This window comes from Rana temporaria, chromosome 2 (genome assembly GCF_905171775.1).
Source record: "Rana temporaria chromosome 2, aRanTem1.1, whole genome shotgun sequence".
Taxonomy (NCBI): Eukaryota; Metazoa; Chordata; class Amphibia; order Anura; family Ranidae; genus Rana; species Rana temporaria.
The window spans coordinates 134,939,324-134,965,652 of NC_053490.1; the positions used below are offsets into that span (position 1 = coordinate 134,939,324).

The following is a 26,329-nucleotide window of genomic DNA, read 5'->3' on the forward strand; positions in this document are numbered from 1 at the left end:
TGGGGTTTTGTTTTGTTCCTTTTATCTTTTTTTTTTTTTTATGCTTTGGCATTATGGGTATGTTTATATTGTATATACAAAATGCATATCATTTTTTTGTCATAATTTGTTATCTATTGTGATACCCCCTTTTTCACATCTCTGTTCTGTATCAATATACTATGCCTTGCTTGCTGGTTGTACAATTGATGTGTATTTTCTGGTTTGTACAATAAAAAAAAAAAAAATATCAGAAAAAGTATTTTTTTTTTTACATTAGTTTAATTTCTTTAAACTTGATTTTGTTTGTTTGTGTGTGTGTGTGTGTGTGTAAAAGCCTGTACTGCCACCAATTATAGCAGTGGCAGCAAAATACTTAAAAGGTCAACTCCACCCTTTGCATTATGTTACACTAGTATTTAGGGCAGGGGTGGGCAACCTGAGGCCCTCCAGCTGTTGTGGAACTACATTTCCCATGAGGCATTGTAAGGCTGGCAGTTACAATTACTCCCAGAGACATGATGGGACTTGTAGTTCTACAACAGCTGCAGGGCCCCAGGTTGCCTACCCCTGATTTAGGGTGTAACATGCTTTAAATAAGACCCCCTACCCTCTCCTGCAACAGCATGCAGGGGGTTCATCTTTCCCACAGCCATTGTCACTTTTGAATTTCACACGGTTGTGCCAAGTGCCACCCCTAAGGCTGCATCATTTATTCACAAAAATCTCTGAATAAACAAACTACAAGTGCCGTCTATCACCGCAACAGACAAACTTAAACCACACTCATAGTCCACACACCCGGGTAACATCTACCCCATTTGTCCTTTGTTAGCTGATCTTCCCTTCTTGTTAGTGACATGTAAAAAAAAAAAAAATAACCCACACACTGGCTGAGGAAGAGCACGGATATTGCACAGTATATAGCACAGTTATTTATTATTTTCAAGCTTCAAAAGCATTTACAGTCTTTTCTTAATAATACAAGGGAAAGAGATGAACTTAAATGTAAAGAATCTCATCAATGTTTGTTAGTGCATTAAAAATCTTGTTGCAATGTATAAATTATACACTTTAATTTTCATGAGATGCAACCCGGGTTAGCCCTCAGATATCCATTTTAAGCTGTCAATGCCATCAAAGGGAACCCGAATGCCAAGCTGTATATCTGCTTCAGTGCCCTGTACCGTATTTAGGAGACATCATGAAACCTAGTTAGCATTATAAGTAATAACTGCAGGCTGCCAAAATAATGATTTTTCTGCACACTGCACAGTGTTAGTCTATAATCCTCACTTTCACCAAGGAACAGCCAATACTTCACGGCTTTATCGCGTTCAAGAAACACTTGAGGTTAAAGTCTCAGATCTGGATTCTCAGAATTTACTGCGGAAGCTCAGGAGGCAGAGGGTTGCAGCTGGCCTTTATACACATACTCCAAAGCAGTAGCAATTATCCTCATGTCCTTTTCAATGCTTCGAGCCCAGTTCTCCACATCACCAATCTCCTACAGGGAAAAAAAAACAAAAAAACATACAATATGATTGGCCTGGATAGGACCACTTTGATTTACCCAATACGAATGCCACCATAAAGCACGTTGCATCATCCTTGTGTACACTTTTGTTCAAAAATGTATTTATAGTTTTTTTGTTACATACTGGTAGAGTAGCAGGTATACTTTCTGTTAATTGTCACTTTTTAAATAACAAACATTAGGTAACAATTTTATTACAAGAGAACCATCCATCCACGTAATATTAGGATCTGTTGAAATGTGCGAGTGGACTATTTATCTTCCTGTACCACAGGGAACATTTAGGCTCCATGCACACTAGCTTATTTTAAGCTCCTAGTAGCCGCTTTAAGTGTTTTTTTTCTGCCCCTAGAAACAAAATAGCATTATACTGTATGTCCATGCACACCATTTTAGGCTAGAATAATTTTTGAAGCTTCAGCTTTTAGGAGCCAAAAAAAAAAAAAAAAAAAAAGCTGACAGCTCCTAAATTCTTTCAACCCCTGTTAAGCACCAGTTTCTAGCATTTTTTTTCTTAGCCAGCAGTCTGGCATCCTCGACAATATTGTATAGCTGGTTGTGAAGGAGTGGGCTGGCACGCTGGCCGCCACATCCTTAACAACAGAGGACTGTTCATTACCACACCAGTCCCAGTATCACCAGACCAGTGTATGCAAGCAACAATGTCCCCAATTGCTGCCACACCAGTCCCAGTGTCACCTGACCAGTATAGTCAACAGTGTTCCAGATGGCTGCTACTCAAGTTCCACTGTCACCAGACTAGTGCGGCCAGCAACAGTATTTCTGATCACTACCACACCAGTGCAGTGTTTCCTCTGTCTGCCACCTGTACTAACCCAGGCCTGTTTATTGAGATACGTTTCTGCCTGCTACCTGGACCGATTCCTTGTCTGCTGATAATGTCTCTGTCTGCTGCCAGAACTGACCTGTCTGCACGTCCGATGGACTATGTTCCTGCGAGACACCAACCCTAGCCATTTTCTATGGAAAACTGCACTCCTGGAACCACAGAAACCATTTTATTCTTCCTGGCCAGTAAACACAGCATTCCTGGGGAAACCATCTACTAGTAGGCCAGGCTTGCTTTGCTTATAGGAATGGGGAATGCTATATGTGATATTACTACATCATCTTGTCATGAGGAACCAATACTAAAAGGACACAATCGTAAGTTTACCTGCTTGAAAAGATATATCCAAGAACATCATAAATTGCCAGGGGGATGGATTTTGGATACATATAAATAGTACCCGGATATAAAAAAGGTATATGAAGACAATTTTTAAGGCAAAATACTTACTTTGGCTGTTATCTGTCAAGACCTGTCTGCCAGGGTTTTGGTCTCAAAAGAGAAGGAATCCGAAGATGTTAATTTATTAACATACATTTTAAAACACCTCTGCCAGAGGGAAACTGTCTGGATTTACACTCGATACCCTCATGCCCGGAGGCCTGAACAAGGAGCTAGACAGCAATTTCACTGCCCTCCTCTTGCATTACGCTTAGCCATATATGTTGTCCCTTTAATTGTATAGAGAGCCAAACAAATAAGACATTTCTAACTCTGACAGACTTAGGGTGGAGGGCCGGGACCCCCTTATTAAAGGGGGCTTCCAGATTCCGATAAGCCCCCCGCCCGCAGACTCCAACAACCACTGGCCAAGGTTGTTGGGAAGAGGCCCATGTCCCATCAAAATGGGGATTTGGTGCTTTGGGGTGGGGGGCCCGCCCAAAAGCACCCACCCCAAATGTTGAGGGCATGTGGCCTTGTTTTGGTGAGGGTTCCCCTTCAAAATCGTCAGCGCACAAGACACATCACATGTCGGATCATCATGATCCGACTTGTGGTGCAACTTCTATTCAAATCAGTGGGCTCTCATGGGGAACCATAGATTATTTATTTTTTTACAGGACAAAAAGAAAGAAAAGCTTGATTAGGCTTAACGCGGCTGTATCCAGCGTTAAGCCGTGTTTAGTAGCTTTTACCAGCTGCTAAAAGCCTTGTGTGCATGAGGCCTAATTCAATTCATTATAGTTTCTCACTGAGGGATATCCCCCATTTATATGACCTGGGACCCTTAAAGCGGAGGTTCACCCAAAAACACAACTTTGTACCATCCAAACTAGCATACTAGCATCAGCTACAGTATGCCTTTTTTTTTTTGCGCTGTACTTACGGTTTAATCCGTAACTTTCGTTTCAGACTGGGAGTAGGCGTTCCTATGAAGAGTGGAACATGATTGACGGCCGGCTATGGCGCGTCACACGTTCCGAAAATAGCCGGAGTAGGACTCGGCTCTTCACGGCGCTATACAGGGCCTGCGCACAGACTAGGAGCTCACTGCGCAGGTGCCGTATATGTCCGCGTCCTATTTCGGCTTTTTTCGGAAGGCATGACACGCCATAGCTGGACGTCAATCATGTACCCCTCTTCATAGGAACACCCATTTCCCGGCCGGAGTCTGAAACGAAAGTTACGGATTAAACCGTAAGTACAGCGCAAAAAAAAAAAAAAAGGCATACTGTAGCTGACGCTAGTATGCTCGTTTGTATAGTGGATAAAGAATTATTTTTTTTTTTTTAGGGTGAACCCCCGCTTTAAGGTCTTGAAAGATACAGCCAAAGTTTAGCAAAATTGTCTTCATATAGATTGAATCTGGGTACTATTCATATGTATCCAAAATCCATCCCCCTGGCCATTTATATTGTTCTTGGATATATCTTTTCAAGCAGGTAAACATATGTTCATATTGGTTCCTCGTGACGAGAAGATATAAATATTACCTTTTATACATGATAGAGATTTTATATTATATATACACACACACACACACACACACACACACACACACACACACACACACAGAGATACACAGAGAGAGAGAGATAGAGAATATATATTCTCTCTATCTACATCTATATATAGATATCTATCTATACCTGATAAATGTAATTTTAAGGCCCTAAAATGCCAGGACAGTACAACTACCCCTCAAATTACTCCTTTTTGGAAAGTATGCAGTCCAATGTATTTAGTAAGAGACGTGGTGACGTTTCTAAATTCGAAATTTGTCATTTTGTGTTTCGAAAATGAAGAAATAAAATTAAAAATTTTCCTAAATTCAGTCTTTTTTTAATTTATATATCAAAAAAAAGCTTGGTTTCAAAACATGATTAAAATGCAAATTGGGTACAGGGTTACTTGCCTCATTAATTGTCATTCAAAGCGTGACAGCGCTAAAACTGAAAAATGAGCTGGGCAGGAAGGGGTGTGAAAGTTTCCGTTCTTGAGGTGGTTAAAGATTTACAATAAAACTAATCCAGAACCATTACAGTCATGCACACTACAAGGGTTATCTAAATGTTTCATCATTTGGATGAGAACGCACCTTCAGAGCCTGATTGAAGTTTTCCACCAGACCAATCCACTGTGTTGTCTGCTTTGAAAACTGTGCAGCCTGTATCTGCAGGGTCTTCACTTCATGGTCAAGCTTTCTTTGATTGACATATGCCTGTGCCACCCTAAACAAAAGGAAACAATGACACATAATGATGCTGTGCCTCAATGAAGTAGTACACACCTACACAGATAATTTAGTAACATATCAAGTACTGTATCAGCAAATAAAAATACCGAACACCCTCTTATGTCTCTGGGAATACAAGGGCTCCCTCTGCTGGATTTCTTTCCCTCCTGCAACCATCATAAAGTTTCATTAATGGGCAGCACAAGGGATCATCAGGCAACTTCCTGCTGAATTCTCTATGGAGGCCCAATGCTGAATGAGGCAGTAATGTGCAGGAAGCACGGAAACATCTGTCTACTGAAGCAACAGACAATTTTAAGAAACTATGTGCAGTAAAAACAATGCCTACCCTGGTACAAAACCACTTTTAAAAACATATTTACCATTTAAATATTTTATACTGAAATTACAGTATGCACTTGTATAACCGACATGGACATTGAATTGACCATTAGTGCTGGTTCACACTTCTGTGCTCTGTGAGATCGCATGTGATTCGCACCGCACTGCAAATCACATGCAATGCAATTTATACAGATAGTATGGCGAATATCATATGGCATTTGGACCAAACTCGCACAGGACCCTTTTTAGGGTCCGCACAAGAATCGGATTGCATGAGTGTTCACACGCATGCGATTCGATTAATGTCCAAACTGACAGTTCGCAGTGCTATATGAGAGCTGAAATGGGGATGTCAATAACAATGTATTGACACTCCTGACAGTTCGCATATGGGGCAGTGTGAACTGCTGTGCAAGTCGGGTGTGATGTGGGAACCCGCAGTGGATTCCCAGGGTTCCGCATTGCACAAGTGTGAACAGAACCATGAAAAATGGACATCAATGCTTCTCTATGGAAAAACAGATGTAAAGGGATGATCAGTTTACACCCGCAATTATCTGTAATTATTTTTTTTTCGGACGAAAAATGGACATTAACTGACAAATGGTCAGTTCTTCATCCTTTTTTGCATTGGTAGTGGATGAAACAAAAAAAATAAAAAATAAATCACTGATGAATACTTCATCAGTTTTGATGTGACTGAACTTAAAGGAAATGAAAGGTCTGCAAGTGTGAAAGGGGCCTTAATGCGGGGTAACGTGTCACAGTTTCTATGTGTACTGTAAAATGCAATATTCATTTGGATGCTGTAATATAAATACAGGAAATTTACTTCTTTGAGCAAAATATTACATATATGACCCGAGTGTTAAAATCATGCTACGCCCTATTCAGCTCTTTCCAGGAGCACTCCGAAAACCAGTTTAATCTGTACTGCTGTAATCTCCTTCCTGTTATGCCTCACCCATTGGAAGATTCTGCAGAAGACTGCGACATCAGGAAGATGCGGTCATTCCATTTACTGAAATAAAGGGTGTAGCTACTGGCTGTGAAAAGCCTTAATGGGACTCGCTCTAATGAAAGAATGGTTTTTCAACACCATCGCTATAAAGCGAGCCAGGAAATGACATTGTAAGCATTATGAGGAACTACTACAAACCTCTAAAACTAAGTAGTATACAGTAAAAGCACCGATTCCTTACAGACGTAGCGATATTTAACATACATGATGTCAAGCATTGTACTTACAGCTTAGCCTCTCCTCAGACAACTAGAATAAAGTCCAAGCGTTTGCAATAAAATGCTCAGACAGAGCTATGAAAAGCGGGACAGGGTCTCTTTAAAAAGGGGACAGGAAGGGAGGAACTCTTATAGTTATATCTTGGAAAGACTAGTCATTATAAGCTGTAAAGACCAGTGTGGCTCCCTGTATCCCACCACAACTGAGCTCCACAATTCCTTTTTTTGTAGACTCTGCATTGGTTAGGAAGGTATTTACCTTAGTATATGGACTATGCCGCGCTTGGCAATTAGAGTTAATATTAGCAGCTGAGTAAGATAAACAATTTCTGCTGCTCCAGGTGAACCGGCAAGGCTGCAATCCAAATAAGCAATCTGTAAAATGGGGTGCACACCCCGTCACTGCTGCAGAAACCAGGATAAAACAAAGAAATCGGATGGCTGCATTCCCACAAACGGTGCAATTCAATTTTATTAAGAAGATCAATAAAAGCATAAAGGCGATGGGCATACAGGCGGGGGAGGAACAGGGTGACACGTTTCACATGATAAACGTGCTTTGTCAAAACCACACACACATTTATATTTTCACATAGTAACACAGATGTAGTACATTAAGCAATTTAATCCATCATTCCAAAATCTGTTCCCATTTAGGATCAAAAATAGACTAGACTATAGATTTAAAAAAAATTTAATAAAAAAAAACAAAACAAAACAAAAAAAAACACACGTAAACAGAAAATAGTAACAAAAATAGTGAGATATAGCACTAAGGCCTCGTCGAGAAAACTGTTGTGGATCTCGACGATAAAAAAAAAAGAAAAAAAAAAAGAGAACATGCTTTTATGGAGGATTGGCAATGCATGTCTTACAGCACGAGAAACATGAAACAGGAACTAACCACAAACAAGTGCACTCACCTTAGACGGTACATCCTGTCATATCATAGAATACACACTATAACACTACAGTGCCATCTGCTGCATAGCCAAGTATAATGCATACAGTACGATCAGTTTATTAGCAACCATGCTGTTCTTTCCAACACTTCTTCTCAACAGCATGTGCTTTGTCAAATTACATTCAGCTTGATTGTTCTTAGGGCTGTTGAATATGATCGGCAAATAGATGAATCTCGATGCAGCCGTTCCCGATTGTAGTCTTTCTCCGTATCGATGCTCAATCGATTAGCAACTACGTCATCCCGCCGCGCTGTGCCCACCCTGCCTCTCTTAGGTAAAAGAACCAGTGATGGCGATTGGTAGCTTAGAGCGGGAGCTGTTTAAAAAGCCCCCTCCTAGTTGGCCGCTGACACTGTAACCAAGGAGCCCCGCCTCTGGGCGCCGACGTTACCTCCATCTGCCCGTGTTCAGCGGCGCCATCTTCCAGCCAGCCTGCCAGTCCCGAGAACCAGCCACGGGAGCCACAAGAGACACTGACTGACTGCATGGACGGCCGGCCCCCTCACTTATCATTTACAGTTATCAGCAGGTACCTATAATGACTCAAGTAGTTCTCTCTATAGGGTCTGTAATTGGGGATGCCATGTCTCTGGAGAGAGGGGGCTGCCTGAGATGGGGGCTCTGTATCTCTGGGGGGTTGGCTCATGGCTATGGTGGAGATGTCCATTTTCCACTGGCCCCCATCCATCCCACCATCCTTCTGCCCCTGATACCATCCCTCTGATCCTATCCGTCCCACAATCCCTCTTCCCCTGATACCATCCATCCCACCATCCCTCTGCCCTGATTCCATCACCACCATCCCTCTGCCCCCCCATTTCCATCCATCCCACAATCCCTCTTCTGCCAATCACCTCCCTCTCACCATCTCTCTGCCAATGATCCCATCCATCCCACCACCATCCCTCCTCTGCCACTGATCCCATCCATCCCACTGCCCGATTCCATCCCATCCCCACCAATATCCCTCTACCCCTGATCCCATCCCCACCAATATCCCTCTGTCCCTGATGCCATCCATCCTTACCTCTGCTTGATCCCATGCCTCCCACCTTTTCATCCTTCTGCCTGATCCCAGCCCCCCCACCACCACCCCTCTGTCACTATCAGTTATATTTTGTGCATTTAGGACAGGAATGCACTACAGGTCTTTGTTAAAACAATCTACTTGAGCAGCCCAGAACTAGTTTGTGACAGTCAGTCTATTCCACATTTGCACAGCTCTAATGGCAAAGAAGCCTTTGTTTTTCTTCTGTATGTAAAGAATGCCCCTTTGTTCTCTGTAATGAACTGAAAGTGAATAACTTGTAGCCCTCTTTTGGGATGGTTATGAGAAATCTCCTCACCAAATAGGATATTGCGTTCTTCTGACTGCTTGAATTTTTGGATGAAAACCATGCGCAGTAATCGTGATGAATTGCGGAATCAAATTTTTCACAGGATAATCTTAAATCGAATCACGAGACCAGAGAAGATGCGCACCCCTAAGGGTACTTTTACACTCGTCTCGGACGTTGGCAGTAAAGTGCCGCTTTTTAGCGACGCTTTACCGTTGTTTTTGCCACGATTTTCAGCCACTAGCAGGTCGCTTTTAACCCCCGGTAGTGTCCGAAAAAGAGTTAAAACCGTCCGCAAAACGCCGCTGTGGTGGCACTTTGCGGTCGGTTCAGAGAGGCTGTTCATTGATTTCAATGGGCAGGGGCGCTGTATTCACCGCTCCTACAACGCCTCAAAGATGCGGCTGGCAGGACTTTTTTTTACCGTCCTGCCAACGCATCGCTCCAATGCGAAAGCCCTCAGACTTTCACACTGGAGAAAAAGGAGCAGCTTTTTCAAGGCGCTATTTTTAGCGTAGTAGCGGCTGCAAACCGCCTCAGTGTGAAAGCAGTCTAATTGTCCCTCAGTAGGCGATACTTGATGTTGATGTGTTTGGGTGAGCTTTATACATCCCTGGTTGTCTTCAAAAATGGAAAATTGGTCTTGACATGTCTATCCCAATGTCTACAAAAAGTTGACAAATCCATATTGCTTCTTGACATGCGCGTGCTACTTCAATGTGCTCCATCTTCAACTGAAGCAGAGTAACAGTTGCTTGCTTTCGACTAGACCAACTTATGGTTCCTTCCCCATACTGGAAGATGAATCCACTTGTGGATTTGCAGTCTGTGCAGTCCCCAGCCCAATCAGCATCCACATATCTGACCAGTTTTGGATTGAATGTTGCTGGTAACCATAACTTCATCTGAATTGTTTGTTTGAGGTACTGCATCACTGATTTTACTGCGTTCCAGTCACGCTGAAACTTTTCTGCATTGCATGCCCATTGCTGCGGCTATTTCTGGTCTTGTCACAGTGGCAACATATAGCAGTTTACCGATTGCTCTGCGATACATGTCATTGTTCGGTAGTAAGTTTTCTGCTTCATTACTCTTGATGGCCTGGTTCCATAGGAGTTTTCACTTCCTTTGCATCTTGCATATGGAATTGTTTCAAGATTTTCTGAGATTGGTTGAGACGATAACTTCCATCTTCTCTCTATATTTGGATTCCCATGCTCTTAGATTTCAACATTTTCTTTCAGCTTGTGAACTGATTATAATCCCTTTCTCGTTCAAAACAGGTTATGTCATCAACATAGATAAAAATAGGATTTTTTTAATACAGCTTACCTATAAAATCCTTTTCTTGGGAATACATCACGGGACACAGAGCCTTAATTACTTAATGGGTTATGTAGTCACCACAGGTGATTGGACACTGGCAAACCCAATTAAAATGTAGTTCCTCCCCTATATAACCCCTCCAAAATGGAGAGTACCTCAGTTTTGTAGCAAAGCAATAAGTGTTCCACGTTAAACTCCGAAGAGGGGTGGGAGCTCTGTGTCCCGTGATGTATTCCCAAGAAAAAGGACAGGTAAGCTGTATTAAAAAATCCTATTTTCTTGATCATACATCACGGGACACAGAGCCTTAATTACTTAATGGGATGTCCCATAGCAATGCCAAGTAGCAGCCTTGCAGATCTGAGCCAGGGAGGCATGGTGATGCACTGTCTATGAAACACCAACTGCTCTAGTCGAGTGCGCTTTCACCTGAAAAGGAGGGATCTTTTCTAAACCATAGGCCTGAATAATTTCTTGTTGAATCCACCTTGCAATAGTAGATTTTGACGCTGCCTGGCCCTTCTTTGGGCCTTGTGGTAGAATGAATAGACAATCAGTCTTCCTTATCTGAGCCGTAGCTTGCAGATAAACCTTTACCGCTCCAACAACATATAGAGAGTGTAAACTCTCTTCCTCCACAGACTGCGGATCTTTAAAAATAGATGTTAGGACTATATCTTGATTCAGATAAAAACCCTGAAACCACCTTAGGTAAGAAGGTTGGGTGAGGACGCAGCACCACCATGTCTTCATGAATAATCATACACGGCTCTTTACATGAAAGAGCAGCCAATTCCAAAACCCTCCTTGCTGAGGATATGGCTATAAGAAAAAACAGTTTCTGTGTCAACAGACTTAGAGAAACCTGGTGTAAAGGTTCAAAAGGTAGCATCTGTAACACAGTTAATACCAAATTCAAATCCCATGGGCACACGGGAGACTTAAAAAAATAAAAATAAAAGGGTAGGGAAGGTGGGAAGGGGAGGGATACCGGGAAGGGAATAACAAAAATATATATGACATAGTCCGGACACAATCAATCGTCTTAGCAGGGAGTAACAACTCTTGATAATAAGTGGGCAAGGGGGCATCCCGCCCCGGACATTCGATCCATATGGGCAGGCTCCCCCCCCAAGCTGTTTAAGCCCAACTGAAGAAAGGTAAGAATCCTATTAATGGCAAACTTCCTAGGATGCCACTTTCAGGGTTCACACCAGGAAATATATGCCTTCCAGATTCTGAAGTAGATGAGCCTGGAGGCCAGCTTCCTAGCATTAACCAGAGTGGATTGGACTGGCCCTGAGAGCCCCAGTTTCCTCAGAATGTGGGTCTCAACAGCCAAACCGTCAAATTTAGACTTTGTAAGGCAGGATGGAATATTGGACCCTGCGATAGTAGGTCTGGGCGTAATGGAAGAATCCAAGGTCTTCCTACTGCGAAACCTTACGACTTCTGCGTAGCAGTGTCTCCTAAGCCAAGCCGGGACGACCAAAATCACCAACTTTCCTTCCTTCTTGACTCTCTGAAGGAATCGTGGGAGAAGCGGAACTGGAGGGAATGCATAAATCAGGGAATAGTGATCCCATGAGATTGTCAGGGCATCTGACCCTTGATCACAGGGATCTCTTTTTCTTGACACAAAGCTGTCCAGCTTTGCGTTGAGCCTGGAAGCCAACAGGTCCACATCCGGGGTTCCCCATTTCTGGCATACGATTTGAAACATGTCGGGGTGGAGAGACGATTCTCCTGGATTTAGTTGCTGGCGGCTTAAAAAAAATCCACCTGCCAATTCTCTACCCCTGGAATGAAGACCGCAGATAGGTGTGGAATATGCCTTTCTGGCCCAGGCCAGGATGTGATTCACCTCTTTTTGGGCATCCAGACTTCTGGTGCCTCCTTGGTGATTGATATAGGCTACGGCCGTAGCATTGTCGGACTGAACCCAAACAGGCCAGCCTTGCAGTCTGTAAGACCAAACTTTGAGGGCCAAATGAATTGCCGAATATCCAGAATGTTGATGGGTAGGAGCTTTTTGGCCCCGGGCCACTTCCCCTAGGCAGATGCTTCTTCTAGCCCCCCAGCCCAGAAGGCTGGCATCTGTGGTCACCACTTTTCAGGTAATTGGAGTGAAAGATTTTCCTTCTGACAGATTTTGGGGGAGCAACCACCAATTGAAGCTCTGGCGAACCACTGGAGATAAGATCATAGGAAGATCCAGAGCCTGAACATCTTTGTTCCAAGCTGACGGAATTCTGCCCTGTAGAAACTGGGAGTAAGGGACAGCATCGAACGAGGCTACCATCTTTGCCAATAATCTCATGCACAGACGGATGGAAGGCCTCCTTTTAGCCTTTACCACTTGGACCAAGTCTCCTATGGCTTTTGCCTTTGGCTTGAGAAGTAATACCTTGCTTAGGGATGTGTCTATAATCATGCCCAAGTACTCTAGCCTTTTTTGAGGCTGCAAGGAAGATTTCTTCAAATTGAGGACCCAGCCTAGGTACTCTAAATATTGTGGTCCAAGCATACGGCGGACTGATCTATGATCAACAGATCGTCCCGGTAGGCTGTTACTGCTATGCCTCGTGGCCTTAGCCTTGCCAGGGCCAGTATTTTTTTGAACACTCGAGGTGCTGTAGCCAGCCGAAAAACTGAAAGTGGCGCTGATCTACCGCAAACCTTAGAAACCTTTGGTGAGCAGGAAATATTGGCACATATAGATACGCATCTTTGATGTCTATTGATGCCAGGAATTCTCCGCCATGAAGGGTGGAAACAACTGAACGGACAGACTCCATGCTGAAGGAGTGAATTTTCAAAAACTGATTTAGACTTTTCAGATCTAGGATAGGGGTCTGACATCCCCGTTTGGTTTTGGAAACGTAAACATGTTTGAATAGAATCCTGACCCCTGATCCGCTGGAGCCAACTCCAAGATTACCCCTTGAGACAACAGGTGTTCCAAGGCCAGCAGTAGAGGCCTTCTTTTTTCTGGATCTTTGGCAACTCCTGATCTCAGAAAACGGGGTGGCGGAAGTTCTCAGAATTCTAGCTAGTAGCCCGAGGACACTGTGGCGATGACCCACTTGTCCTGAACTTCGTTACGCCAGGCGTTTGAAAAATGCAGCAGCCTTCCCCCCCCACTCAGCCGAGCGGGAGCATCCCTTCATAGGAACGTTTTGGGGGTCCGTTTAGACTTTGAACCCCAAGTTCTTATATGCACTTGGGCTTGGCTCTGGGCTTTTCCCCTAGTGCTAGACTGGGGAGGCCGTCACCACTGCCTGGAGACCGAGTTTCCAGGGGCTGGAGAAAGAGTACATTTAAATGAGGGACGCTTACTCTTTTTCTTAACCGGCAATAGAGTAGACTTGCCTCTGGTAATTTTTTGGATGTATTTATCCAGCTCATCCCCAAACAGGCATTCTCCCCCAAAGGGGAACGCTGCCAAGTATTTCTTGCAAGAAGCCTTGGCCTCCCAATGTTTTAACCAAAGGGACCTGCGCATGTGTACCTGCAGGAGATTCAAGCGATATACTTGTTGAAAAGAGTCCATAATCGCAAAACACAAGGCCTTAGAAAGGTCCTCATAAACCTCAATCTCCTCTGTAGGGAGGAGGTTAATCATCTGCTTAATTTGTTCCTTGAGGGACTGACATACACCAATTGCTGCAACAGCAGGTTGTACTACAGCCCCAGCCATGGAAGAGGAGGCTTTTAATAGGGACTCCAGCTTTTTATCAGTTGGATCCTTAAAACCCTGTGCGTTGTCTAAAGGACAGATCAGGTTTTTGTTTGCACAAGAAATAGCTGCATCAATAGCAGGTACCCCCCCCCCCCCATTTCTTAGTGAAACCTTTCTCCATAGGGTAAAGGAGAAAACAGTTTATCTGGGTGAACCCAGTCATCATACATCAGTTTATCCAGCAAGGGATGAACTGGAAAGGCGCATGCAGCCTGCAGGGAGGAAACAGAGGGCCTAGAAGCTTCAACAGGAGGCAATTTGTAAGTGGAACACACCATCTCTGCATAATATTGCACCTGCATCTTTAGCGACTGAGAAGTCGCAGGAAACCTCTCATCCTCCGAGTTCTCAGACTGCACATGATCCTCATCTCCAGATAGGAATTTTTCACCCACAGAAGGCTCATATGAAAAGAGCCAGAGCAGATAAAGGGGATCTACCCCATTTTCTGCCATCTCTCAAGGAGGTTGCGACAATATTATCAATCCTTCCTTCTCAGCCATCCAAAGTAACATTCACAGCGTCCTCAGTGACGTATACAGGAGCTGCCATAGGAGAAGCTGCAAAACCAGACAGGGGCTCATCATGTGAAGCTGCCATCAGGCTGATAGAGGGGGATAGTAAACTGCAGGCAAGCTCAGAATCCTTAGCCGGATGCAGGGATTTTTTGGTGCCCCTTTTACTCACCCTAGACCAGGGGTCTCCAAACTGCAGCCCGAGGGCCAGATGTGGCCCTTTACTAGCCTTTATGCGGCCCTTGGGGCACAATTCCTTCCACTGATATGAGGCACTATTCCTCCCTCTGACACCAACAATAGGGCACTATATCTTCCAAGGATACCAATGATGGCATACTACTACCAATAGAGGGAATACTCCTCCTATTGACCACCAACCCTGACAATAAAGTGGCCCTTTGTTTGAAAAGTTTGGAGACCCCTGCCCTAGACCCTCTTCTTGGGGACATGGTACCTTTGCTTTGCAGTAAGGACCATTTACAAATACAAATGCAATCACTGTTGTGCTATAGTCTTACAATACACAAAATATCAGCTCACTGCACAACCTGATGCCGAGCAGGAGTCTTAGGTTTGCCTGGTTCAATCCACAGGGATGCCAACAGCCCACAGCTGTGTCCATGCAACTTACAGAAGGCTCTGGCATGCTGGGCTTTTGAACCAGCCTCTTGGCGCATGCACACAGGTGTCCTGCGTTGCGCACGGATCACTAGCAACCACTTGGCCCTCCCCCTATCTCATTCAGACAGCAAAAGCGCACACTCCCGGCGCGCACACGCCGCTGTCACGGCGGCGCCCAGGAGACAAGAAAGAGGGGGGAGAGATTACTGGGGGGGCATCATTATGGACCCCTGTATGCGTATTATGGCAGAGCCTGCAGCGGAAGGAGGCGAGTGGTGTTTTATTTGACCGACTTCACTGAGCATGTATCCTGGAAGGCTATGTAAGACAACACCAGGTTTGCACTTGCTCCAGTGGTGAGAACCAGGAAAGACATCCTACTTAAAAGAAGATATTTACATAAATAAAATGATCCCTTTCTTACCTTATCCACGCCGCAGGAAAGCTACTAAAAGTAGTTCCAGATTTCACCCATCACGGCAGGCAAGTTGTGCCAACCTTCAGGTTTACCAAGGGTTTTATTAGAGAAAACCTCATACTTGAACCTGTAGAAGACTCTGCCAGAAACTTTTCGTGCCACAGATGTATTAGTACACCAAAGTCTGGATCCCAGACCTCCACAGAGAGACATTACAGGCAAACCTTGTTTCTTCTTTACACAAGGCCCAGGTACCAACTTAGGCCTTTGATATCGGCCCGAGGAATGGATCCGGTTATAGCTCCCAGGTCTCCGCAGCCAGACCATCAAAAGAGCCATTTTTCTTCCTAGCACATGTTGAACGTGACCAACCACCTTAAACATTGGCGAAAAAAAACTGAGGTACTCTCCTTTGGGGATGGGTTATATAGGGGATGTTCCATCATAATCTTCACCAAAATTTCTGGGAGTATCCCTTGGAAACTAGTCTGACTTTGTATTTGTGGATATTTCCTTCTGTGTCTGACTTTACTTTGAAAGTCCACTCATTTCCTATCGTTTTGCGGTTAGGTGGGAGCTCAGAGTGTCCAGGTTTTATTTTCTTGAAGTGACCAATTCTTCTGCTGCCTTTCTCAATTTATTGGCTTCATGTTTTGGCAGTTTTTCTAGGTCTTCCCAGGATGTTGGTTCAAGTGTGTGTTTTGACAGTGTATGATAGCTTGTAGGGTGGTATCCCCTTTGTAGTCTGAGTGGATCTTCTGACTTCAGGCAGTTCAGCAGGATCTGGTGGGGAAATTGATTTAGGAACAGAGTTCCACCTCTTGTTCTGACTCCTGCACAGGTTCGCTTTGGTCGACGCTTTCTTCTGGTTTGTTGGGCATCTTCACTTCACAGCTTTCAGGGATCAGTGTTTCTGGTGATGGGCTCTCATCAAAACAAACGCTACGCCTTATTGTCATTCTGTCAGTGTTTGGGTGTAGGATTCTGTAATCCTTGGTTTGCCCGCTGTAGCCTACTAGAATACTGTGGCTCTATTCTCCAGCTTGGATCGCTTTTCACTTGGAATATAGGCATATGCTTTACATCCAAGCAATCTGATGTGCCTTATTGTTAGGCTTTGATCCCTGCCACATTTCGAATGGAGTACTTTTAATAGCTCAAGGGTAGTCTGTGTCCTGTAGGTAGGTTGCATTCATGACTGAATCTTCCCAGTACTTGTGATGTAGGTAGGCAGCCGACAACATGTACCTGGCCATTTCTATAAGAGTGCGATTTTTCCTTTCTGCTACACCATTTTGTTTTGTAGTGTATGGTGCGGTTGTCTGGTGTACCATTTCTTGTCTCTTCTCTTCTTTGATTATGTATTCTCCACAATTGTGCATATTATTCCTGGTTTGTGTTCTTGTATTTCACCAGATAAGTAGTTGTGTAGCTGGAAAAATCATCAATGAAAGTCAGTAGATATCTGTTCCTGCCTGGCGTGGGAGTTTTCATTGAAGCGCATACGCCACTGTGTATGAGCTGTAGGGGATGGGTGGTTTTGCTACGAGATGCCTGTGGAAGGGCAGCATGTGTGGCTTTTGCTTAAATACAGCACTTGCATTTCATGAGCACTTTGCAAGGTGCTATTGGCAAATCTTCTGATAAGCCTCTTTTTGTCCTGTATAGCTTATGGACTTCTGTGCCCCAGCTGCCTGTGCCACAAGTGAATACATTTGTTGTGTAGGTCATGAGAGACTATATTGGCTTGCTGGTCTGTAGTGATGAGCCTGTACAAGTGATCATCCAGTTTTTCTTTTGCGAGGAATCACTTATTATTGTGAATTGTGCATTCATCACCCTGGAAGTTAACTGTTCTGTTGTCTGCAGAGTTTTCACGGATAGAAAGCTGCCTTCTAGTTCTGGAACATACAGCACTTTCTTTACAAGGATACTCTGCTTGCCTTGTGGTGTAATGCAGTTCAGGAACCCCTGGCCTTTACCTTCTGATGTGATGTTTTTCCCTGTTTGCTAGAACATTTTTGTCTTTTGCACTGTAATCAATGTTTGCGAATAAGGTCTCATCGCTAGTCATGTGGCTTGTTGCACCTGAGGCTATGCACCAGCCACGTGGCTTGCCGCTCTGTGTTACTTTGAAGGTGTCACCGCAGTTTCCTTTGTGATGGCTTTGACTCTTGTGGATAGCTGTAGCTTTCGCTGCTCAACTTTCCAGATAGAACAGTCCTTTTTTAACTGATCGGTCCTTTTACAGTCAAAACAGGCTCCGCTTTCTTTGTTGTGCTTTGTACATCTTAAGAGCTTTGTCATCATGGTGTGTATTTTCTTTCCTTCTGTCATATTAAATCGATTTCCTTTTGACATATTCCAGTGTCAGCTCCTGCTCGGGTCTGGTTTCTAAAGCGTTGACAAGTGCAGTATATGTCTCTGGATGGCTGCAGAAGAGCAGGGCAACAGTATGGTTATCTCTGATGTCCTTTTCAATGGTGCATAGCTGCTCCATGATCTCTAGCATAGGATTTCATGTGGTCACGCATTAGCTGGCCTTCTTCTAGACTTAACTTATATAGCTTTCTTAGCAGAAATAACTTGCTGTTTAGACTTGAACACTCATGCAGTTTCTGTAATAAAGTTCACATACCTTTGGCCGTTTTCTCTGTTCTTATGTGGATAAGCTGGTCGTCTTCCATTAATAAGCTTATAGTCGCTTTTGCCTGTCTTTCCTGTTCCAGTCCTCCGTCTCTCCATTCGTTGGTCTGTCTATATTCAGCACTTGTCACAAGTTATTCTTGCTGAGAAACATTTCTAGTTTAAACTTCCACAGCTGGTAAATGGCATTGTTCAGCTTTGCTATTGCAAACTTCACACCTGAACCACTTGCCATCTTTCAGTAGCTTGTATACAGTACTCACCGATTTGTAGAGTTCTCTTTCCAGTGCCTGGGTGCTGCTGGGGGTGCTTGGATGCCCTGGGGTATCCTCTCCAATGTCTGGGCCCATAACCTGTTGTGCAGAGTATTGAAATAATGTGCTGGAAGCTTCTTGTTTGCAGCAATATCTTTGCTTTTATGGAGGATTAGCAATGCATGTCTTACAGCATGAGAAACATGAAACAGGAACTAACCACAAACAAGTGCACTGAACTTGAATAGACGGTACATCCTGTCATATTATAGAATACTATAACACTATAATACTACAGCGCCACCTGCTGCATAGATAAGTATAATGCATACAGTATTGTCAGTTTATTGGCAACTATGCTGTTCTTTCCAACAGTAACAATGGCGATTCAAGTTGATGAAAGTTTTCAACAATTATGCCATGGTTCACAGTGCGGGTTCCCGCATCACATCTCCCTCACAGGCACTGCCCTCTGCAAACCGCTGCAGGTGTCAATACAAAGTTAATGACACCGTGAGATTGGTTCGCAGATCGGGTTGCGAACTGTGAATCCGGGCAGGAATCGGAAAGCATGGGTGCGAACACCCATGCGATCCAATTCCAGTGCTGAAAAAAAAAAACGGTTCCTGCAGCATTTTTGTTTGAATGCCATCTGTGCTCCCTGTCTCCCTCCGTGCTGTGTTCCCCTACAGGTACTTGTCCCCCTCCGTGCTGCTGTCCCCCCCTGTGCTGCAGTCCGTGCTCCGTGTCCCCCTCCGCGCCCCCCTCAATGTCTTCCTTCATCCCCTCGATCTGTCAGGATGGAGCGCGGAGGTAGGAGCCGTTAAATCAGGCCACGCTGTGTGCGTCTATGGAAACACAATGCCTGGCTCCAGAGCGAAAAAGATGTTGGGAATCGGCCAAAAAAGAGGGGACTGCACAGAGCAGGTAAATATATCCTCTTATTTTAAAGAAAAATATTTTACCCCTTTTAAAAATCACTTTAAATTCGTAAGTGACTTATCTGGGTCTGTTTGTTTACATCTAAAAAAACTGGCATTTTGATAGGGGTGTGTAGACCTTTTTTTATATCCATTGTATGTTTGGAGGTAAAATGTAAACACACACACGCTACATTATCCACTCCTTTCCTGTGACTAGGGTTGCATCGATACCAATACTAGTATCGGTGCTGATACCAAGGACAGTCCGATGCTTAGCCGATACCAGTCAGGGATGATTGGTGTGGCGGTATGAGGAGTTACAATCACCAAATAAAATTTACTGGCTCCTTCCTTTTCTGAATGGATGGACAGTTACTGACCTCAGAGTAGGGACAAAAAAAAGATGATGCCATGGTCTATCAATAAGTGATGAACTCTCCTCCTAGATAGGCCAGTATGTACTTCATACACTGAAGCATGGAAAATGAAAGGCACTCAGTGACGGGCCCCATATTTTGTTATGACAGGTATTCAATAAATCAACTGTAGCCTTTGTGGGAAACTCATTACTGAACATGTTTGAGTATTTCACAATTTATACAATAAAAAGAAAGCAGCCACACTTTGGATTAATGAACTCTTTTACACAATAGTGTACATAGAGGTGTGTCTACATGCTTGCATATGAAAAGGGTATGTGAAGTATCATCATTGCTGAAAGTGAAATGTATAACCATCATTCTGACATTTGTTTGATTTGAAGCTTCTCAATAATAAAAAGATAGAAAAATAAAACATTTACTCACCCTACATTTAGATGGTCTACCAAAGCTTCGGTCAGAGTTGTAGCGGCTGCAATGGCTTCCCTTCTTTTTTTTTCTGTTAAAAAAAAAAAACATAATACATAGTTTAAAATTCATGGTTCATTCACAATTTGCTTGTCTGCAATTGTTATACAAAATATGGCCAGAGACATTTAACCACTTCCCGACTGCATGCCGTACATATACCGTGGCAAGGTGGCTCTATTGCGCAAAAATCACGTACCTGTACGTGATTTTTGCAATAGCCACTAGGGGGGGGGGGGGCTGGCGCAGATTGCCCCCCACAGAGACAGAACGGTGGCCTGTCGATGTAAACAAGCAGACCGATGTGCTGTCAGTCATGGACACTCTGATCAAGTGTCTCTGCTAATCAGCAACATGGATCAAAGTGTTCATGCAGTGAGCCCGCCCCCCCCCCCCACCACACACAGTTAGAAGCACACTGAGGGGTCTTACTCATTGCCCTTTATTCCCCCCCCCCCTCCCCAGCTGTGAGAATCCTAAACAATTCTCGTGGTGGGCAGATAATGGATTCACCGACGTCCATTCTCTGTTGACCCCTACAGGAATAATAATATTCAATGTTCTTAGTTCTTCCCATGATAGTTACCTTTAAATTAAACACTTCCTCCAAAAACTAATAAGGACCCGACCTACCCCATACACCTTGACCCCCTTTGAATTTTTTCTAGCATTTGCAGGGCTAAACCCCATTCTCCAGGATTAATATCTATACACTACTCCTCAATCATTTCCTCTAGGAAACCCCCAGTGAGATCAGATCATCTCCAATGGGAAAGAGACTTGGGTAAACAATTGGATCCAGAGGACTGGCAATTTACGACGATAGCCCTTACGAAGATTTCTAGGAATGTTGTGATTCTGGAAAATGCATACAAGGTGTTCTATAGATGGTATGATACGGCGCCAGCTAGACTAGCTTGTTTCATTCCTTCCTGTTCCCCTCACTGTTACCGGGGTTGTTCGCAGGAAGGTACAACGGCCTACATTTGGTGGACTTGTACTAAGGAATGTAGGGTTAGGGTTTATACCCTTCTACACAATATGCTCCATTCAAACCTTAAAAGAGACCCCTATGAAGCTCTTCTATGTAAACCTATCCTTGAACTTCTCCGCCCAGAATGCCAATTAGCTCTGCACCTTTTTAATGCAACCAAGTTGACCATTGCCAGGGCATGGAAAACCCTGTACTCCGCTTCAAAGCAGTAAAAAAAAAAAATGACATTATGATTAATGAGAAACTGGTGTCCCTTACCTCCGATACAATAAATTTCACAGGGTCTGGCAACTATGGATATCATACAACCAACCCTTCAGGTTTAACCACTTGCCGCCCGCCCTATTACAAAATGACGGCGGCAAAGTAGTTTCAATCACCTGACCAGACGTCATATGACATATTCGGGATATTGCGCCGCTGGAGGCGCGCATTGCGGCGATCGTTGTTGCAGGGTGTCAGTCTGTCGGAGACTCTTTACCACGTGATCAGCCGTGTCCAATCACCGCTGATCACGATGTAAACAAGAAGAGCCGTGATTGGCTTTTCCTCACTCGTGTCTGTCAGACGTGAGTAGAGGAGAGCCGATCAGCTGCTCCTCTGATAGAGGGGGTTTGTGCTGATCGATTATCAGCGCAGCCCCCCCGAGGATGCCCACACTAGACCACCAGACCACCAGGGATGCCCACCACCAGGGATGCCAATCAGTGCCCACAATGGGCATCACTGATTGACATCCATCAGTACAATTACAGTACATCTATGCCACCTATCAGTGCCCATCCATGCTGCCTATCTGTGCCCATCCATGTCGCCCATCTGTGCCGCCTATCTGCCCATCCGTGCCGTCTATCAGTGCCCATCAATTCCACCTCATCAGTGCCACCTCATCGGTGCCCATCAGTGCCGCCCCATCAGTGACGGAGAAAAGTTTTGTAAGGGAAACAATCAATATACACTTATTAGGATTTTTTTTTTACCAAAAATATGTAGCAAAATACATACTGGCCTAAATTGATGAAGAACATTTTTTTATTTTTTTTATTTTATTGGATAAGTATTTTCGCAGAAAGTAAAAAAAAAAACATTTTGATGTTTATAGTGCAAAAAATAAAAACCGCAGAGGTGATCAAATACCACCAAAAATAAAAGTTATATTTCTGGGAAAAACATAAATTTTGAGTACAGCGTTGCACGCCCACGCAATTGTCAGTTAAAGTAACCCAGTATCACATCGTAAAAAATGGCCTGGTCGTTAAACTTCAATACAGGGCACTTCCCCCCTTCCTGGCCAAAATATTTTCAGCTTTCAGCGCTGTTGCTTTTTAAAGGACAATTGTGCAGTCGTGCTACACTGTACCCAAACATTTTTATAGTTTTGTTCCCACAAATAGAGCTTTCTTTTGGTGGTATTTGATCACCTCTGGGGTTTTTATTTTTAGCCAAATAAAAAAATAAAAAAAGGGCGCACATTAAAAAAATAAAAATAAATACGTTTCTTTTATAGAAATTTTGTAAATACGTTTTCTCCTTCACTGATGAGGCTGGACAGATGGGCACAGATAAGGCAGCACTGATGAGGTGGCATCAATGAGGCAGCACTGATTGGCATCCCTGGTGGACATGGGTGGGCATCTCCGGGTGGGCATCCTTGGGGGGGGGCTGTACTGATAATCCCCTGTCAGGAGAGCAGTCGATTGGCTCTCCTCTACTCACGTCTGTCAGACACCATATCGGAAAAGCTGATATACAGCCTTTTCTGTTTACACTGTGCTCAGCTGTGATTGGACACAGCTGATCACATGGTAAAAAGGCTCTTTAGCTAGACTGGAGTTGCAGTGTGCCAGCTGGACGTCATATGACACCCAGTCAATATAACGGAACCACTTCCCGGCCGTCATTCTGCTATAAGCCGGGCGGGAAGTGGTTAAGGGGGTAAAATCTTCCGCTTTCTAGACGCTGTAGCTCGAAAAACGCTAATAGTCTAAAGTAGTGTGCAAGAACACATAGGGAGTTGTTTACTAAAGTCAAATCCACTACAAGTGCAAAGTGCAGTTGCTATAGATCCAAGGGAAAATAGACCAGCAGACAGGTTTGAGGTGAAAGAAAGGCAACAGTAAAGCCCCAGACACGCTATCAGTTTTCCTGATGGTTTTCTCTTCAGGTTTACCAAAACCATGTAGTGCAAGGGCCTGCCTGATTGCATACAAATTAAAACTCTTAAAGTTTGACCTCATATTAGATCAGGGCTCGACAAATCCCGGTCGCCATGGCGACTAGAAATAGCGTCCTGGCGAGTGGGGTCTTGGCTTGGAAGGTGGACATGGGCAAAAAATAAATAATGTTTTGTTCCATAGGACCGGCGCTCCGAGGACTAGGCCGAAGCTGCGGCCTCGCCCAAAACATCCTCCTCGCAGCTCGCCGCGATCCTGGGAAAAGGCCCCTTGTTTAGAAAGTTTGGAGACCCCTGCAATAGAGCATGGGTCTTCAAACTACGGCCCTCCAGTGGTTCAGGAACTACAATTCCCATCATGCCTCGTCAGTGTGAATGTCAGTGTGTTACAATGCCTCATGGGATGTGTAGTTCTACAACAGCCGGAGGGCCGTAGTTTGAGGATCCCTGCAATAGAGCATCTTTGGGATGTGGTGGAACAGGAGATTTGCATCATGGATGTGCAAGCAAAAAATCTGCAGCAACTTTGTGATGCCATCATGTCAATATGTACCAAAATCTCTGAGGAATGTTTCCAACACCTTGTTGGATTTATGCCACAAATAATTAAGGCAAAAGGGGGTCCAGCCCGGTACTAGCAAGGTGTACCTAATAAAGTGGCCGATGAGGGTATAAGCTTAGAGGCCCATAGCTCAGTGTAAATGGATCTGTGACACCCTTATTATTCCAGATCAGCAGCTTTGGTGTCTGAAGCAATGGCCAATCTACAGCTAAGTCAGGCAAGGTATGTTTTGGTGATCTGAGAAGCTTTGCTCTCCCTCTTTGTGATTATGGAGTCACAGCAGAGGAGCTTTCAATGTTGTGTTGTAGTCACTGCAGCTCCAGGTCTAGAGCATGTACATGAATGTAGCACACACACACTACAATCTGCCTATATACACAAAACAGTCTGCCCTATACACACATAGAATGTTAGCTGATAAGTAATGAGTGGAGTACAAGGAGGGGTGACAACCAGAATTTACACATTCATCATTCCTGTTCTCTAATGTTCTACTTCCGGAAACAGCAGTTATTGACAGGAGAATCCGCCAATCAGAGTCCTGCAAACCCCGAGCCCCGCTCCTATCATACTATAGTGAAGGCGCCGCTGTGCAGTGTGGGGCTGTACCGATGACCTGATATGGATGATATAGAGGGGTTCTCGTACCTTGCAGCTCCTTCCGCTCATTCTGTTTAGCCTGATGTTCCTTCAGTAGCCGGGAGAGCATGATAGAACCTGACCGAGGAGGGGAGGACTTCCTCTAAACTGTGTGCCCAATGGAGTGCACGCCCCCTCCTAGACAGACAGCGCTTCCCTATACTGAGCATGCGCCATACTCCGTGCCTGCAATGTACGACATAGCCCTGCAGATGGCGCTGTGTACAGCAACACTGCAAACAGTTATACTGTGCATTCCATCACTAGCAGCGCCATCTATGTATCCAGTTCTGAAGTTCTTTTAGTAAAGGGGCTTTGTTTTTTTTAGATTTGAATAGGGTGGTTTTCCCAATTGATCTCTTCTAATATGAGTAATCTATCTTTCTATAGTTAAAGCGGAGTTCCACCTAAAAATGGAACTTCCGCTTAACCCACTCCTCGCCCCCTTACATGCCACATTTGGCATGTATTTTTTTTGGGGGGGGGGAGTGGGGGTTTCAGGAGGAGTGGGACTTCCTGTCCCACTTCCTCCTTCCGCCGAGGGGCTGGTAAGGCGAATAGCTTAATCGCCTTATTGCAGCCCCTCCCTGTAGGCGAGCGCCTGTCCAATCGGACGGCGCCGCTTACGCATGCGCAGTGCCGCTCGCGCATGCGCAGTGGGTGCCCGGCCGTGAAGCCGAAAGCTGTCACTGCCCTCACTAGGAATGAAGATGCCGGCCGGCGAGGAGCGGAGCCCCGGCCGGCGCGTCGCTGGAACCGTGGAGCAGGTAAGTGTCTGTTTATTAAAAGTCAGCAGCTACACTTTTTGTAGCTTCTGACTTTTAATAAACTTAAAAAAAGGCTGGAACACCCCTTTAACAACCCACAATCAATATGCCATACACAGGGAAGTGGGCTTCAAATCGATTCTTAAAGCGGAGCTCCACTCTAAAGTGGAACTTCCTCTCACCACAATTGGCACCTTTCGGGGGGGGGGGGGGACAGGATACCTGTCTTTGACAGGTATCCTTTCCCACTTCCGGGAGTCCAGCCGCGGCAGTGACGTCACCGTGGGGCTCCCTCCTCCTCCCCCCCCTGGCTGCCGGGCTAATAGGAGAGTGGAGCGGGGCCTTGCACATGCGCAGTAGGGTTCCCGGCATGAAGCTGAAAGGCTACACTGCCGGGTTCCCTTACTCGCAATGGCAGCGGCAGTGTAGCCTTTCAGCTTCACGCCGGGAACCCTACTGCCGACATCGAGGGACAGCAGGATAGGTAAGTGTCCATTTATTAAAAGCCAGCAGCTGCAGTATGTGTAGCTGCTGGCTTTTAATTTTTTTTCCCGGACCTCTTCTTTACGGTACACTTGTAATTCTGGTATTGTAAATGATTGATTGCCTCAGTGGTGGCCGGCCATAGGGGGCGCATGGGCCCCGCATTTAGATTAGGGGGCCGGACCCATGGATAGGGGGGTATTGAGGCTCTAATTGGCTTAAAAGAGCCCACCTACTTGTGTGACAATAGCGAATTAATATTCGCTATTGTCTTCCTGATTCTCCTTCTGGCCAATAATGAAGCAGTTCCTAAAGCCCGATTGGCCAGGGTGTCTCAGAACGCTCGGCCAATCAGGTCTCAGTCAGGACCCACTTGGTGTTCGGCCTGGAGAAGCGGCGATGGCCCGTGAGCGAGGAGCTTCAGCCCTGATCCATATCTGCCTCCTTCCTAAGGTAAGGAGGCCTCTGATCGCTGCCGCATTCTCG

General features: G+C 44.7%; 1 protein-coding gene across 2 annotated transcripts; it reads right to left on the minus strand.

Annotated features, from left to right (window-relative positions):
- Positions 1–873: 873 nt before the first annotated feature.
- On the minus strand, positions 874–24,754 carry BLOC1S1 (biogenesis of lysosomal organelles complex 1 subunit 1). 2 transcript variants are annotated; one of them, XM_040341140.1, is made up of 5 exons: positions 24,603–24,754; positions 20,184–20,256; positions 18,464–18,553; positions 4,906–5,038; positions 874–1,486 (listed from the first exon to the last, which is right to left on the minus strand). In XM_040341140.1, the coding sequence occupies exons 1-5, from the start codon at positions 24,661–24,663 to the stop codon at positions 1,376–1,378; spliced, it is 468 nt and encodes a 155-aa protein (XP_040197074.1). In that variant the 5' UTR covers positions 24,664–24,754; the 3' UTR covers positions 874–1,375. The 2 variants fall into 2 exon arrangements, with proteins under 2 accessions (XP_040197074.1, XP_040197075.1); XM_040341141.1 differs by lacking the exon at positions 18,464–18,553 and having other exon boundaries at positions 892–1,486; positions 24,603–24,749.
- Positions 24,755–26,329: the final 1,575 nt, after the last annotated feature.